Below are 13,360 nucleotides of genomic sequence, written 5' to 3'. Positions count from 1 at the left end.
ACTGGAGTGTACAAAGTTAAAAATCGCACAATAGTAGGTTACAGTCCAACAGATTTATTTGGAAGCACTAGTTTTCAGAGCACTGTTCCTTCAACCGTTGGTTGTGAGGTCGTAAGACACGGGATTTATAGCAAAGGTTTACGGTATGATGTAACTGAAATCAGATATTGAAAAAGACCTGGCTTGTTCAGTCTCTCATCTTTCAGAATGACCACGTAGGTTTCAGTTGTTAACAATGGGCGCCATGTCGGCCCAGATAATGCATTCAAGGTGTAAGGAGAGAGAAACAGTTACCGTTTCGAGTCCGGTGTGACTTTTTTTTCTCTTCCAAGAAGTGTGCACACACTAACATCAAACTCGATAATGCAGCTTATATGAAAAGTCTCCACTGAACTCCTTAGTTCACAAATACAACGCAATGTCCATTCGAACCGCGAAATCTTTGTTCAAAAAGAAGACAAACAGCGACCCGTCGTGGTGTCCTTGCCGCTGATTGGATTGTTAATGAAGTCCCGCCACGCGGCGTACGGGCACGCGCGAGGCATTATGGGATTTGTAGTCTCCATGTCCCCTTGGGCTCAGCACCTGCCGCCAGAAAGAAACTACAAATCCCAGCAGGTCGTCTGTGGCAGCGAGGACGAGGAGAGAAGGAGAGAAAAATTCCTTCCCTGGATGCTGGTAAAAATGGCGGCTTGGGGAAGGAGGCGCGGTAACACCGGGATGAGGGAAAGGTCAGTACCCGCGTTCTTGCATTTTTTCCCTTTCTGATCGGATTGAAGGTGCGAAGGCCTCGACACGGTTTATGACAAGTGTTGCCGCAGCCAACTGATGGCGGCTCGTGTGGTTAAATCGAGCGGAGTGAAGCTTCACATTGGCCGGCCTAACATACAAGCCAGGTGGGGGCGGTCTCCAAAACTCACTGGGCCTGAGTTTCAATGTAAAAACCAGTGGTTTCCTAATGAAACGTGGATGATTTTATCGGTAAATTCCATCGTCCGTGTTGGGGGAGGGGAGGGTGCCGCTGTTTTGACCCCCAGCTCTTCTGGAAGCTTCCAAATTTGAATGTGCCTGTGGAGTTTGCAACCATGAAGGGATTTGTTTTTAGGAGTCACGGGGCTGGTGAAGAAGACTTCAAATTGCCTTTTTCTTGGCGGCCTGAGTCTAGATTGGTCGTGAAGTGATGAGATCCTGCACCGTTTGGTCGTGTGGTTTTAGGCGGAGTTCAGTAACACTTCTGCCCTTGTGGATCTAACAAGTGGAGAGGGAATTAAGTAAATAATTCAGTCACCGAGATTTGTAATGTTGCTGACCTCTCTTTATTGCCTCGGGGAAATTGAAGCGAAGGAAAATAGACAAATCTGTAAGTTCTGTTTCGGCTTCCGGGGCTGTTATACAAATAAATCTGAGAGATATGAAGAGGTGTAGATTCACATAGTGTAACTTCCATTTATATCATGAGTGTAAATTTAGTTTCTTTCTAATTACGTGGTTATTCTCAATTTGTCCTGGTTCTAAACTCCATTTTTATAGAAAAGTATTTGTAAAGTGCAGAGCAGAAAATTATTCTGCAAGTTTTGCTGTAGTTAGCAGTTAGTTTGTAGCAATGAGTGGATGCAACAACTTCATATTTCAAAATCATAATCTTCAGTTGCTGTCAAAGAAATGTCCAATTAATTTCATCCTTCCCCAAAAATGGGCTCAGTAATGTCAGCAGAAAGTGAGGACTGTAGATGCTGGAAATCAGAGTTGAGAGTGTAGTGCTGCAAAAGCGGAGCAGGAGAATTGATGTTTCAGGCATAAGCCCTTCATCAGGAATTCTGTTTGGGTCTTTGACATTTCCTCCACTTAAAAAAAATATTGACAATCACAATGACTGTAGTTTTAAAATGTTTTGATTATTTTCACGATAGATTAACAGACTTCCATGGAATAGAGAATATGTCATATGAAAATCTGTACAACCATAAATTTTCTATTTGTGTTTCTGTGTTATACTCACTGGTTTGCTCCTTTTGAGTTTGTGAAGCTGGAGATTTGGAAGGAGCTATTTTAGTGCTTTTATTTCATCATGGGATGATTCCTAAATCAAGTTTTGCTGTGGACAACTTGAGATAAAACAAATAAATAGTAATGTTGCCATTGAACTTTAGGCCCTCACACCTCTATTGTATGCTGCCCAATGGCTAATGAAACATGAACAGTGATATTAAATTAGTTAAATCAGCATACCATCTCCTGAGGTTTATAAACTATGGGTGTAGAATTAACGACAAACAATCAGTGTCAGTATTCACTGGTTCAGACTTTGCAATAACGAACTCATGCATGATAGTGGAATTGCCTCCTGTGGAACCTGTGTCTCTCGCCTGTTTTCCACCCAGCTTCCCCCACCCAAAAAAAAAGGAAGCACCACTTACCCAGTTGTTGTACTCTAATCTCCACTTTCTTTTTGTCTGCGTCTTTGACATTTCCTCCACTTAAATGTTAAACTTTAATGCATTTAGCTGCATTTCTTTGTAATGAAGTTGTCTGTTTTGTTAACTTGTTGTATTTCAACATGTAAGGTCATACATCTGTAACTTGACATTCACGTGTATCACTATTTTGGCAAGCAGCATGTTTGCAGAGTTGTTTTGATGTTGATGTTCAATGGATATGGTTCTGCTTATCTGCACATTACTGTAGTTAAATTTCAACCTTTCACAGTAAAGTGACTAGTTACTTGATATACCCCTCTATCAGTTGAATGCCAAATTGTTGTCCCAGAAGACATGGAACTTCCTGGAAAGTACCAAGCAACACATGGGCTGAGCATGTAATGATCTTGAAACAGCTGGATGTTGAATTCAGACTTAATATTTTGGCCAACAACCTTATCTTTCAATTTATTTGTAAAATAAAATATTCTTTATTTGAAATTTAATTGAAAGGGTTATACAAAGACATTAAAAAAACAACCTTTTTGAAAAGCTATCATTATTAGATGATGCATTGCATCTCAGTAGTTTGAACTAATGCTGTAGTTTGAACTGTATTAACTTTTGATTTGTAGACCTCCCTTCAATAGACTTGTACAGCAAAAATGTTTGACTCTTTAATCCTATACACCCAAACAGCTGCTAACCCTAGTCTTTATTGAATATTGAAAATAATCAGTGTATCAGTTGTTACTCTAAAAGTTTTCATGTCCATTTTCATCAATATAGTTAATGACATACCCTCTATGCATAAACTTGGAAAGACTTGTGAATTTATGCATAAAATTTCCTGACTGAGCTGAAAATTCTTTGAAATTGAGGTTGCAAAAATTATTTATTTGACACAGTCTGATCTTTGCAGTAATGTTTCCATTTTTATCCAGCATTTGAAGACTTCTGTTTAAAATATGTTGCAACAAGCAGTGGCTTGAGATTTTATTGTTAACCTCTCTACACAACATACAGTTCCTCTTGGTTATCTTGTTTTATAAGTGCAGGGGTGTCTTTAAGTGTGTCCTACTGATTCTGCCCAGATCTTCTTTTGAGCTTTCATTTTTCCTTTCATGGAGCTGGTTGTGGCCCAATGGTGGATTTCATGGTTAATGTAACTGTCAGCTCATTTTCCAAGAATTATTTTCCAAATGAGGAAGCTTGATGATTGGCAGAGGTTGACTTTAGAAGTCATGATTAAGTGATTTAATTATTTTTGTGAGGGTGGTGAAGTACTTCCTTGGGGGCCAAAAAAGTAAATATAGTAAAAAATTTGGATGAAAAGCTAAAGAACAAAGGAGAAAGTAAGACCAGAATAATGTAAATCTGTATTGAGTGGGTGAGAAATGAGAGGGATGGCAAATTTAAGAAAAGGGTTTTGGAAATATGTAGACTTGAACATCTTTGAAGTGCTTGGCAATATTGTGTTGTGGCTGTTGTAATACTACAGGTAATGTTGCCAAATTGAAATTGATGGATTCTATTGATTCTGTAGTGGTGGTGCAATACAACAGTTATATTGTAAACTGTTCAAATTAGAATTTTAAATTGTATTCAACCTGCAGGAAAAATTTTCTTTTTGATCAGCTAGGCTACAAAGATTTCTCACTATTTCAAAAATAAATTCTTGTTTAGAGTTTATCCTGTTTATGGAGAATGTTCACTCCTGCCTTGAAAATGTACCTCACTTAGCTACATGTAAAGTGTTTCACTGTTGCCAAAAGCTTTTTTTGTGGAGGGCAAAGGGCAGTGACAGAAGCTGATTCTGTTGGAGTTTAACCAATAAAAATGCTTAATACCATATCTATCTTGATAGCACAGAGCATTGGTAAGTTTCTTTTCTTCTTTTGGCCTATTATGGAATTGGCCTACAGTATTGTCTGGAGCAGAGAGAATGTCAATTCCAAATGACATACCTAATCTTCCACGTTCTACACATGGCTAAGTTGGTTCAGTCATGCATTAATGTACTGCAGATCCACCAGATAAGAAAATTAGATACCAAAAGGAGGATTGGATAGGATTATGTCTTTGCTAGACGGTATGTCAGAGCTGCTTGTGAATTACTTCATGTGGACGTGCTGGTGTTGGACTGGGGTGAACAAAGTAAAAAATCACATGACATTGGGTTATAGTCTAACAGGTTTATTTGAAACTGCAAACTTTTGGAGCCCCTATCCATCCTCTGGCAGCTAGTGAGAGAGAATCCATTGGAGACACAATTTATAAGTAAAACATCAAAGGGCTGTGCAACTTATGCAAATATATTGAACAAATCTCATGGCTTTTAAGTCTTTAATCAGTTAGAATGGGAAGTGCAGGTTTGATGGATTAATATGTAAATCTTAGAATTTCTTTCACTGTGTCACTGTGTCATCCCGTTTTCCCCCTCACACTGAGCAAAACACTCAGACACAATATAGTTTTACTTCCTTCATCTTTATTCCGGGCCCTGGAGGGAGAGAGAATGACCGCCCATGTGCACGGAGATATAAGTTCTCGGTCTTATCTTGAAAAGCAGTTTCTTGTGGAAATATGTAGACCTTTTTACAGGGAGGAGCATCCAGATAAGGCAACATACATATTAATTGGGTGACCATTACAATCAGTGAGTGTCAATAGTAAAGATTAAGCTATCTGCTGTTACACAATGAATGTTCTTAACCTTAACTGGCTTCACATAATGAATACTTTTCACTTTGTTAAACTGACCTTACATACTGAATGCTTCCAATATTAAATGGCTCTCCATAATGTTTTTCCAACTTGTTAACCATTACCCTTGCCTCCAGCACTCTATTGTTGTATTTGCAAATGTTCATTCTCCCCATAGATTTATATGTGCAGGTGTATGTACGTAAAGAGGATGGAGAGAGAGTGTATGTACTGAGAGGGAATATGTTGGAGTGTGAGGGTGTGTATATATGTGTGTATGAGAGAGGGTCTGTGTGTGTAATGTGGCAGGATTACCTATAGCGTGACATGAACCCAAGATCCCAGTTGAGGCCATCCTCATGGGTACCAAACATGGCTATCAGCCTCTGTTCAGCAATTCTGTGTTGCATGTTCCGAAGTCCACCTTCAAGGACAGATCTTCAGGTAATTGTCCTCCAAGGTGAACTTTGGGGCACGCAACAATGCAGATTTGCTGAACAGAAACTGATAGCCATGTTTGGTACCCATGAAGATGGCGTCAACTGGAATCTTGCATTCATGTCACTGTACAGGTGACCCAGTCACATTATGCACACTCATACATACGCTCTCTCACAAACATACATAGATCCTCTGTCATCCACTCACTCACTCTCTCATGGGCATATACAGAGGTACCTCGATTATCTGAATGATACAGGAGGGGAGTATTTTGTTCAGATAATCGAATGTTGGATAATACAGTTTAGCCAAGCATCGGGACCTTGCGATATTCTGATTATCAAGGTTCCTGTGCACTCCCTCGCACTTGCACGCATGCTCTCTCATATATACACTCCATCACAAACTCTCAATCCCTCTCAAGCACGCTCTCGTGTGCTCCTCCATCTTCACACGCGCGCACAAATCTAAAGGATCAATTTGTATTTACATTTACCTTCTATTTTGTTCAAAAAACACACAATCTGTAGCCAGTCAGTGATGCATTTTATAAATTCCTACTTTGAAAATAAAACCAGTCTGACTCCAGTTTGAGATACAAACAGACTTGAAACAAAGCCTCGCACATAAATGCATTGTCCAACCTGAGGTGTTACCATCATTCTCATAAAACTTCAAGGCTTATCATGGGTAGCAGTGACTTGAAAGAAATACTGGGATTTACCAATTGATCACTCGAAACCTGCACCCCCATTCTAACTGATTAAAGACATAAAAGCTATCTAGCTTTGTTAAATATATCCATATGGGTTGTATGACCTTTGATCTTCGACTTATAAATTCTCTGTCTGCCTGAGGAAGGAGCAGGGACTCTGAAAGCTTGCGGTTTCAAATAAACCTGTTGGACTGTAACCTGGTGTTGTGTATTTTGGCTTTGAGTGTTCCTTGGTGAGCAGCATAGCTCATAAAGTGCAGTTACATGGCCACCTTCATTCCTGACTGGTTGGGGGGGGGGGGGGGGGGGTGGATGCGGCTGGGCAGTGGGGTTGGAGGCGGGACGGATGAGGTTGGGGGGGTGGGCGGGGACAGCTGTGGATGGGTTTGGGGGGTGGGTGTGGTTGGTAATTAGGGCGGGAGTGAATGGAGTTGGGGGCGGGGTTTCATGAACAGGGAGTAAACTTTTTAAAAACTCCAAGCCTCAGAAGAAAAGCATTTAATCAATTAACCGAATAATCGATTATCTGAACGAAATAGTGCCCGCCTATCACGTTCGGATAATCGAAGTTTGCAGATGACACCAAAATTGGAGGTGTCGTGCTAAAAAGGTTACCGCAAATTACAACAGGATCTTGATCAGATGGGCCAGTGGGCTGAGGAGTGGCAGATGGAGTTTACTTTTGATAAATGTGAGGTACTGCATTTTGGGAAAACAAATCTTAGCAGGACTTATACACTTAATGGTAAGGTCCTGATGAGTGTTGCTGAACCAAGAGACCTTGGAGTGCAGGTTCATTGCCTCTTGAAAGTGGAATCTCAGGTAGATAGGATAGTGAAGAAGGTGTTTGGTATGCTTTACTTTCTTGGTCAGAGTATTGAGTACAGGAGTTGGGAGGTCATGTTGCAGCTGTACAGGAGATTGGTTAGGCTACTTTTGGAATATTGTCTGCAGTTCTGGTCTCCTTCCTATTTGAACGATTTTGTGAAACTTGAAAGGGTTCGGAAAAGATTTCCTAGGATGTTGCCAGGGTTGGAGGATCTGAGCTATAGGGAGAGGTTGAACAGGCTAGGACTGTTTTCCCTGGAGTGTCAAAGGCAGAGTGTTGACCTTTATAGAGGTTTATAAAATCATGAGGGGCATGGATAGGGTAAATGGACAAGGTCTTTTCCCTGGGATGGGGGAAGTCCCGAACTAGAGGGCATAGGTTTAGGTTGAGAGGGGCAAGATATCCAAGAGACCTAAGGGGCAACATTTTCATGCAGAGGGTGGTGCATATGTGGAATGGGCTGCCAGAGGAAGTGGTGGACACTAGTACAATTGCAATATTTAAAAGGCATCTGGATGGGTATATGAATAGAAAGGGTTTGGAGGGGTATGGGCCGGGTACTGGCAGTTGGGACGAGATGGGGTTGGGTTATCTGGTCAGCATGGGTGAGTTGGTCCAAAGGGTCTGTTTCCATGCTGTATGTCTCTATGACTCTATACAGGTGAATATATCCCATGAATTCTACTTGCCTATCAATTGCCGCATGCCTTGAATGCTATGGAAACTTTTACCATTGACAAAATTGAGACTTTTGAACAATATTAAAGTATATGACAAACTTTTAAAATGCAACTTTTAGTTTGGTATTCTTGCTTCAAGTAGCTTTTTTCCTGGACCCTTGGACTGTGTGGTGGTAATTCTTGCCTCTGCTTTAAAAGATCACAAGTTAGAATTTGATCCTAGGTGACAAGCAATGCGTAATCGAGTGTCCTGTTGTCAGGGCTACCTTCTGAGCAAGGTCATATTACATGAAATAGAGATGTGAAATTCTTTAAAAGCAATTTAATGGATAGAGTGGGAAAAATATTGAAAATGGAGAACAACAAACATGCTGCCTGTGTCCTTAAAAATAGTTCACTTGTTGATTTAGATGTTCTTCACAGCCTTGGCTTGGGACACCTTTTAGAGGTTTGAACATCTTGTTAGTTATATCATGTATTTGGGGAATCAAAAGAGGTAGACTGGCTAATAGAGTTGAGGTCACAATCAGACTAGCCAAGATCTTAACGATTGGCAGAGCAGGGTCAAGAGTCAGATACCCAACTAAGGCGTAAGGCATAGTGGCAGTGGTAAGCAGTTTTAAAGTGAAAGCAAACTGTTGTTGTCAGGTTCTGGTGGAGGATTGAAGTCAAGGACTTTTCCAGAAGTCCTAAATTTCACCACTACAGAGCAGCTAAAATTTTAAAAATATTTCTTTTGAAACTCATTGTAACTTTTCTCTTCACTGCTCTGTATAGTTTGCAAATATCTTTGCTTGCTGTATTAACATTGAAAAGATCACCGTATCCTCCTCTACATCTTTGTCTGTGTCTTTCTTTCCTTTAGGCTTTTAGACTTGATGCTTGACATCACTGGTGTTGATTTGCTCTGCCTAAGTGGAAATTGTGTAATTAATGACATAATTAGGGAAGGGAAACCTTTTTGAAATTCTTAGGTGTGTCTGTAGATATGAAGAGTTTTATTTTGTTTTGTTTTATCTTATAAACTTTCGCATCATAGAATCCCTACAGTGTGGAAGGAGGCCATTTGGCCCATCGAGTCTGCAGAGCATCCCACCCAGACCCAGCCCCTCCCACCCTGTCTCTGTGATTCCACATTTACCATGGCTAGCCTGCTCACCCATGGACACTATGGGACACTTTAGCATGGTTAATCCACCTAACCTGCACCATCTTTGGACTGTGGGAAGAAACTGAAACATTCGGTGAAAATCTTATGTAGACACAGGGAAAACAAGCAAACTCCATATAGTCATTCAAGGGTGGAATTGAACCTGGGTCCCTGGCACTGAAGCAAAATTACTAACCACTGAGCAACTGTGCTACCTCATTTTATTTTACTTTTTGTATTGTACACAGCATATTTGTGTCATGTGTCTTTTTTTCTGCAAGTTTAAATATCTTATTGTGTTCAAATATTGAACCTTGTGATAGAGCATCAATAGTGGCAGTTTTCTAATACTGTTTTTTAGTGGTTGTCATTATGACTAGAAAATAAGATGCAGTTTGGATAATTTAAGGTTTCAAAATCAAACTTAATCTCTCAAACCTACCTTAAATCTCAAAGTAATTATGATTCTGTACCAGCAAATCTCTGAGCCACATTTTTTCTGTGTAAAAAGTATTTTCAATTTTGCAGTGATTTAAAAACCTTCAGGATGTTTCAAAGCACTTTACTGCAGTGGATTACTTTTTGAAGAAAGTTATTGCTCCAGTGTAGGAAACATGGATATAATTTGGATACTGCGAAGCCCCACAAAAGATGTGTGATCAATGAATAGGTCTTATAAATCATTGCCCTTTTGTTTTTGAGTGCAAATGATTATAACTTTATTTTTTTTTAAAAAGGCATTGGACCTGAATTTAGGTTGTCAGAACTGCCATGTCATATTTTACTGTCCTTTTTTAAGTTAAAGCTTGGAGGGAATGAAGAATTGATGTAAAATTGAAATGCAATTGCTTCTCTGATAATCCAGTCACCATAGAGATATAAGGTTGTTGGAAGTCTTGCCTCACCATGTCCCAGTTTGCATATTTCTGATATTTTACCATCTGTCCTCTGCAGGGGGCCACTGAATTCAACAGACTGCTATATTGTCCGTGAAATCTACAATGGGGAGAATGCACAGGAACAATTTGAATATGAGCTGGAGCATGCCTTGGAGACCCAGTACAAGTATATTATTATCGAGCCAACTCGAATTGGAGATGAGACAGCACGTTGGATCACAGTTGGGAATTGCTTGCATAAAACATCCGTCATTGCAGGATCGGTGTGCCTGTTAGCTCCTTTAGCACTGGCTCCAGAATATGCTCGTTACATAACCCTTCCTATCGGGGCTGTCAGTGTGGCCTGTGCAGCTCTGTATGGTATTTCTTGGCAATTTGATCCTTGCTGCAAATACCAAGTGGAATATGACACATGTAAACTCTCCCGGTTACCCCTGAACACACTCACTTCATCCACGCCCGTGGTTCTGATTAGAAAAGATGATATTCACCGGAAAAGACTCCACAACACAATAGCATTGGCAGCCTTGATGTACTGTGTTAAGAAAATTTGTGAGATCTGTGCAGTATGATTGGGACAAATGGTGCTGTTATAATCTACCTAATAGTACTGTTAATATGACAAATGTGGTCAGTGAAGACTGCAGGAACAAGGTCCCAAATAGATTTTTAGAAGTATCTCCCCTTGTACACTGTGGTCTCCAGTCCACATTTTAGTTTTGCCAATCCCCATGACCTTGAATCGCTCTAAAAGACCGTAGTGTAGACCTGACATTTGAGAAATTCAATATATGCAGAGCTACTGAGTTGTTTCAGGTGATGAACAGGCAAATGACTCTGTTACCTTCATATTCTGCAAATTTCTACAAAAAAAGGTATTATGTGGCTTTTGAGTTCTCCTATTTACAGTACAGAAAGAATTCCCACAAGGGTCCTAAGTATATATACAGAGTTGAACACTTATATTTTTAAAATTTAAGTGATAGCTTTGGTAGGTCTTGCCAAGTGATATTAATGTAATTCAGAAACATTGCTGCATGTGTATTATAAAATGTGATCTTCACATTTGTTTCCTGTGCTAGGCTGCAGCATTTGAGATGAATTAATTTAACCTGACATTCAGTTATTACTTTAATGGTGCAACTGTAGCAAGTTACTTCCAATTGAATTTGTTACATTAAAGACAGAAAATGAAATTCACTTGCAAAACATGAAATTAGTGTGTCTGGATTTAATGTGCGATGACTCCATCATTTGTTTCTTTTTAACATGTGGGTTACCACAATGTAGTCATGAATGCTGAAGTTTTAAAGACTGGTGAGGGAGTTATAGCACCTAAATGCTCATCAGTAGGATTTAAATTTTGTCAATAGCTCAAGTTTGTCCCCAGTGGTTTATCATGAAGAAAAGTCTGAGCTTTGTTGCTACCACTTTTCCTCACTGCTGCTGTAAGAAATAAACAATTGAATTGGAGTTGGAATGTGTGAAAATGTTTTGATGTGGTGAAACAGTTTGAATTCCAAACCAAATCTGAGAAAGTTTTGAAATTAGAATTTGTATTCTTATGCATTCGAATCTGGTTCTGGTTTCCCTGCAACCAAGCTGTTGCTGTAATATGAAGACATTTTTTTAAATTTGATAATAAAAGGGACCATTTTCGGATGCAGTCACAATGTCACCAAGGTGCCTCATTTTAATTTTGGTGACATTTCCATCCCAACACATGGGTCAATCCTTTTACTGCATGTTTTTTTTGAGTATTTTGTTTTCATTCCTCCTAGTAATATTTCATTGGAAGCGACATAAAGTTCTGAAAGGACAATATAGAGGATTGGACGGACCTAAATTGTGGGTTCCGGTTGTACTTTAGGATTACAATGCAATATAAGAAATAATTGCATTTATTTTCCTTAGCTTGTGTAATTGAACTGGTATTTATACAATGCATTGATGAACTTTGTGTGTACAATGGGATGATGGTATGTGTCTGATTAAATGTGACGCACTTCAGGCAGATAGTTTTGGGCATATTATGCAAATTATATTTTAAAGAAGTAACTTTTTTGAAAACTTGATAGATTTGTGTATCTTGGATCTTCTTAGACAATCCAATAAAGATTAAGAAGAATTGGTACTGGAATTGCTAAATGACATTACAATGACTTAATTAACTTTACCCAACAAATGGTGACGTTTATGCTTTTGAATGTGAAATGATATGCAATTCCGTACCCTGAGCTATTGATATACTTGATGTTGGCTGACACTAAAACTTTTGATAAATACTTCAAAGAATTATCTTACCTTTTTATACCGGAAATTAACAAATGCTGAGCAGTCACTCTACTTATTGCTTGGTGTGTGTTTTCCCAGCAAAGAAGTTAATATTTTCTGAAATGTTTGCCAAGTACAATCTGATATTGATGCCACTGAATCCATTGATATGACAAAATTAAAAGTGTTTTTCTCTATATTTAGACACATCGAGTGACATGAAAGAAAGGCATTCTGCAAAATTATCACTAAATTTTGGCTGTTGTATCTATATTGCTAATGGTCAGCCTCAGCATTTGTGACATTCATTCTCGTCCTATTTCCCCTCTTGCTCTCATTTTTGCTCCTCCCTTTTTTCATACCATTCTTACTTTGTACCTTCTCTCCAGGAAAGTTGATTGTATGGCATAGTTCAATATTGAAAGGATCACGTCCCATTCTTTACACACAACCCCAGGTGAGGTGAACAATAGTGCTTTTCCAAGACTGATTTTCATCACCAGTACTAAAAGTAAAATGAAGGCAAGAGGTAACAGAAATTATCTTTATGCCAATCAGTGAATTTACTTCATTTACTTGAGTCATTGATGTCATTTGCTTGGTAAGTTCTTCTTTGCATATACCCCTTTACACCCTCACCTTTGAGTCATGGCAACTTATTCACCAGGAGCCAGTATTATTTCAATTACTGCCTTAAATAATATTTGAAATGTTCAACATTTTCTAAACAATACACCATTGTCGTCTTTTAGACTTAATATGTTAAGCAATATGCTAAGTACACATTCAATATTTGTAAGGCAGTGGAAGCAAATTATGCAGCTGCCAATGTAGTAATATATACACCTAACTGTAATATTCCAAGTTTAACAATTGTACTATTAAAATTTGGAACCGCGGGCTAAAGGACAATGTATGTTGAGGTTTTCTGTATCCTGTTGATTTCCCAGTGTTACCATCATTTTTCCCATAAATACTTTAATACACTGGTTCACTTCTTGACAAAATAGTTTTCCAGAATACATTCTGTGAGCAAGACAGTATATTTTTAAAATTTGGTTGCTCATTCAAGGGGCCAGTGTCTTTTTCAAAAGACCTTTGACTATGTCTGTTTTGTTACAAAAGGGCACAATGACATGAAATGCATTGAAGTAAAAAACTACATAATATCTGTGCCTTGTGGTGAAAATGATATGTGGTTGCTGTGACTGCACTACTCCCCAGCCAAGAAATTGAAGAGATGATTGTG

The 13,360-nt window shown here is 39.0% G+C and overlaps 1 protein-coding gene across 3 annotated transcripts; it reads left to right on the top strand.

Moving 5' to 3' along the window:
- Nucleotides 1–635: 635 nt before the first annotated feature.
- On the top strand, nt 636–13,100 carry tmem11 (transmembrane protein 11). 3 transcript variants are annotated; one of them, XM_043711888.2, is made up of 2 exons: nt 636–731; nt 9,893–13,100. In XM_043711888.2, the coding sequence occupies exons 1-2, from the start codon at nt 673–675 to the stop codon at nt 10,407–10,409; spliced, it is 576 nt and encodes a 191-aa protein (XP_043567823.2). In that variant the 5' UTR covers nt 636–672; the 3' UTR covers nt 10,410–13,100. The 3 variants fall into 3 exon arrangements, 2 of the variants coding, with proteins under 2 accessions (XP_043567823.2, XP_043567824.1); XM_043711889.2 differs by lacking the exon at nt 636–731 and adding an exon at nt 814–896; XR_015760546.1 differs by lacking the exon at nt 636–731 and adding an exon at nt 1,118–1,360 and having other exon boundaries at nt 9,893–9,997.
- The last annotated feature ends 260 nt before the right edge of the window (nt 13,101–13,360 follow it).

Source organism: Chiloscyllium plagiosum, unplaced genomic scaffold (genome assembly GCF_037043375.1).
Source record: "Chiloscyllium plagiosum isolate Xiang-an unplaced genomic scaffold, Cpla_swu_hap1 HiC_scaffold_20, whole genome shotgun sequence".
NCBI lineage: Eukaryota > Metazoa > Chordata > Chondrichthyes > Orectolobiformes > Hemiscylliidae > Chiloscyllium > Chiloscyllium plagiosum.
The sequence above is the reverse complement of the archived record's forward strand: the minus strand, read 5'-3'. Positions and strand labels throughout refer to the sequence as shown.

Coding starts and splice junctions, on each gene's coding strand:
- tmem11 (XM_043711889.2), top strand. CDS start 829: ATGGCGGCTCGTGTGGTTAAATCGAGCGGAGTGAAGCTTCACATTGGC. Junction 897..9,892: donor CGGCCTAACATACAAGCCAG/GTGGGGGCGGTC, acceptor TGTCCTCTGCAG/GGGGCCACTGAATTCAACAG.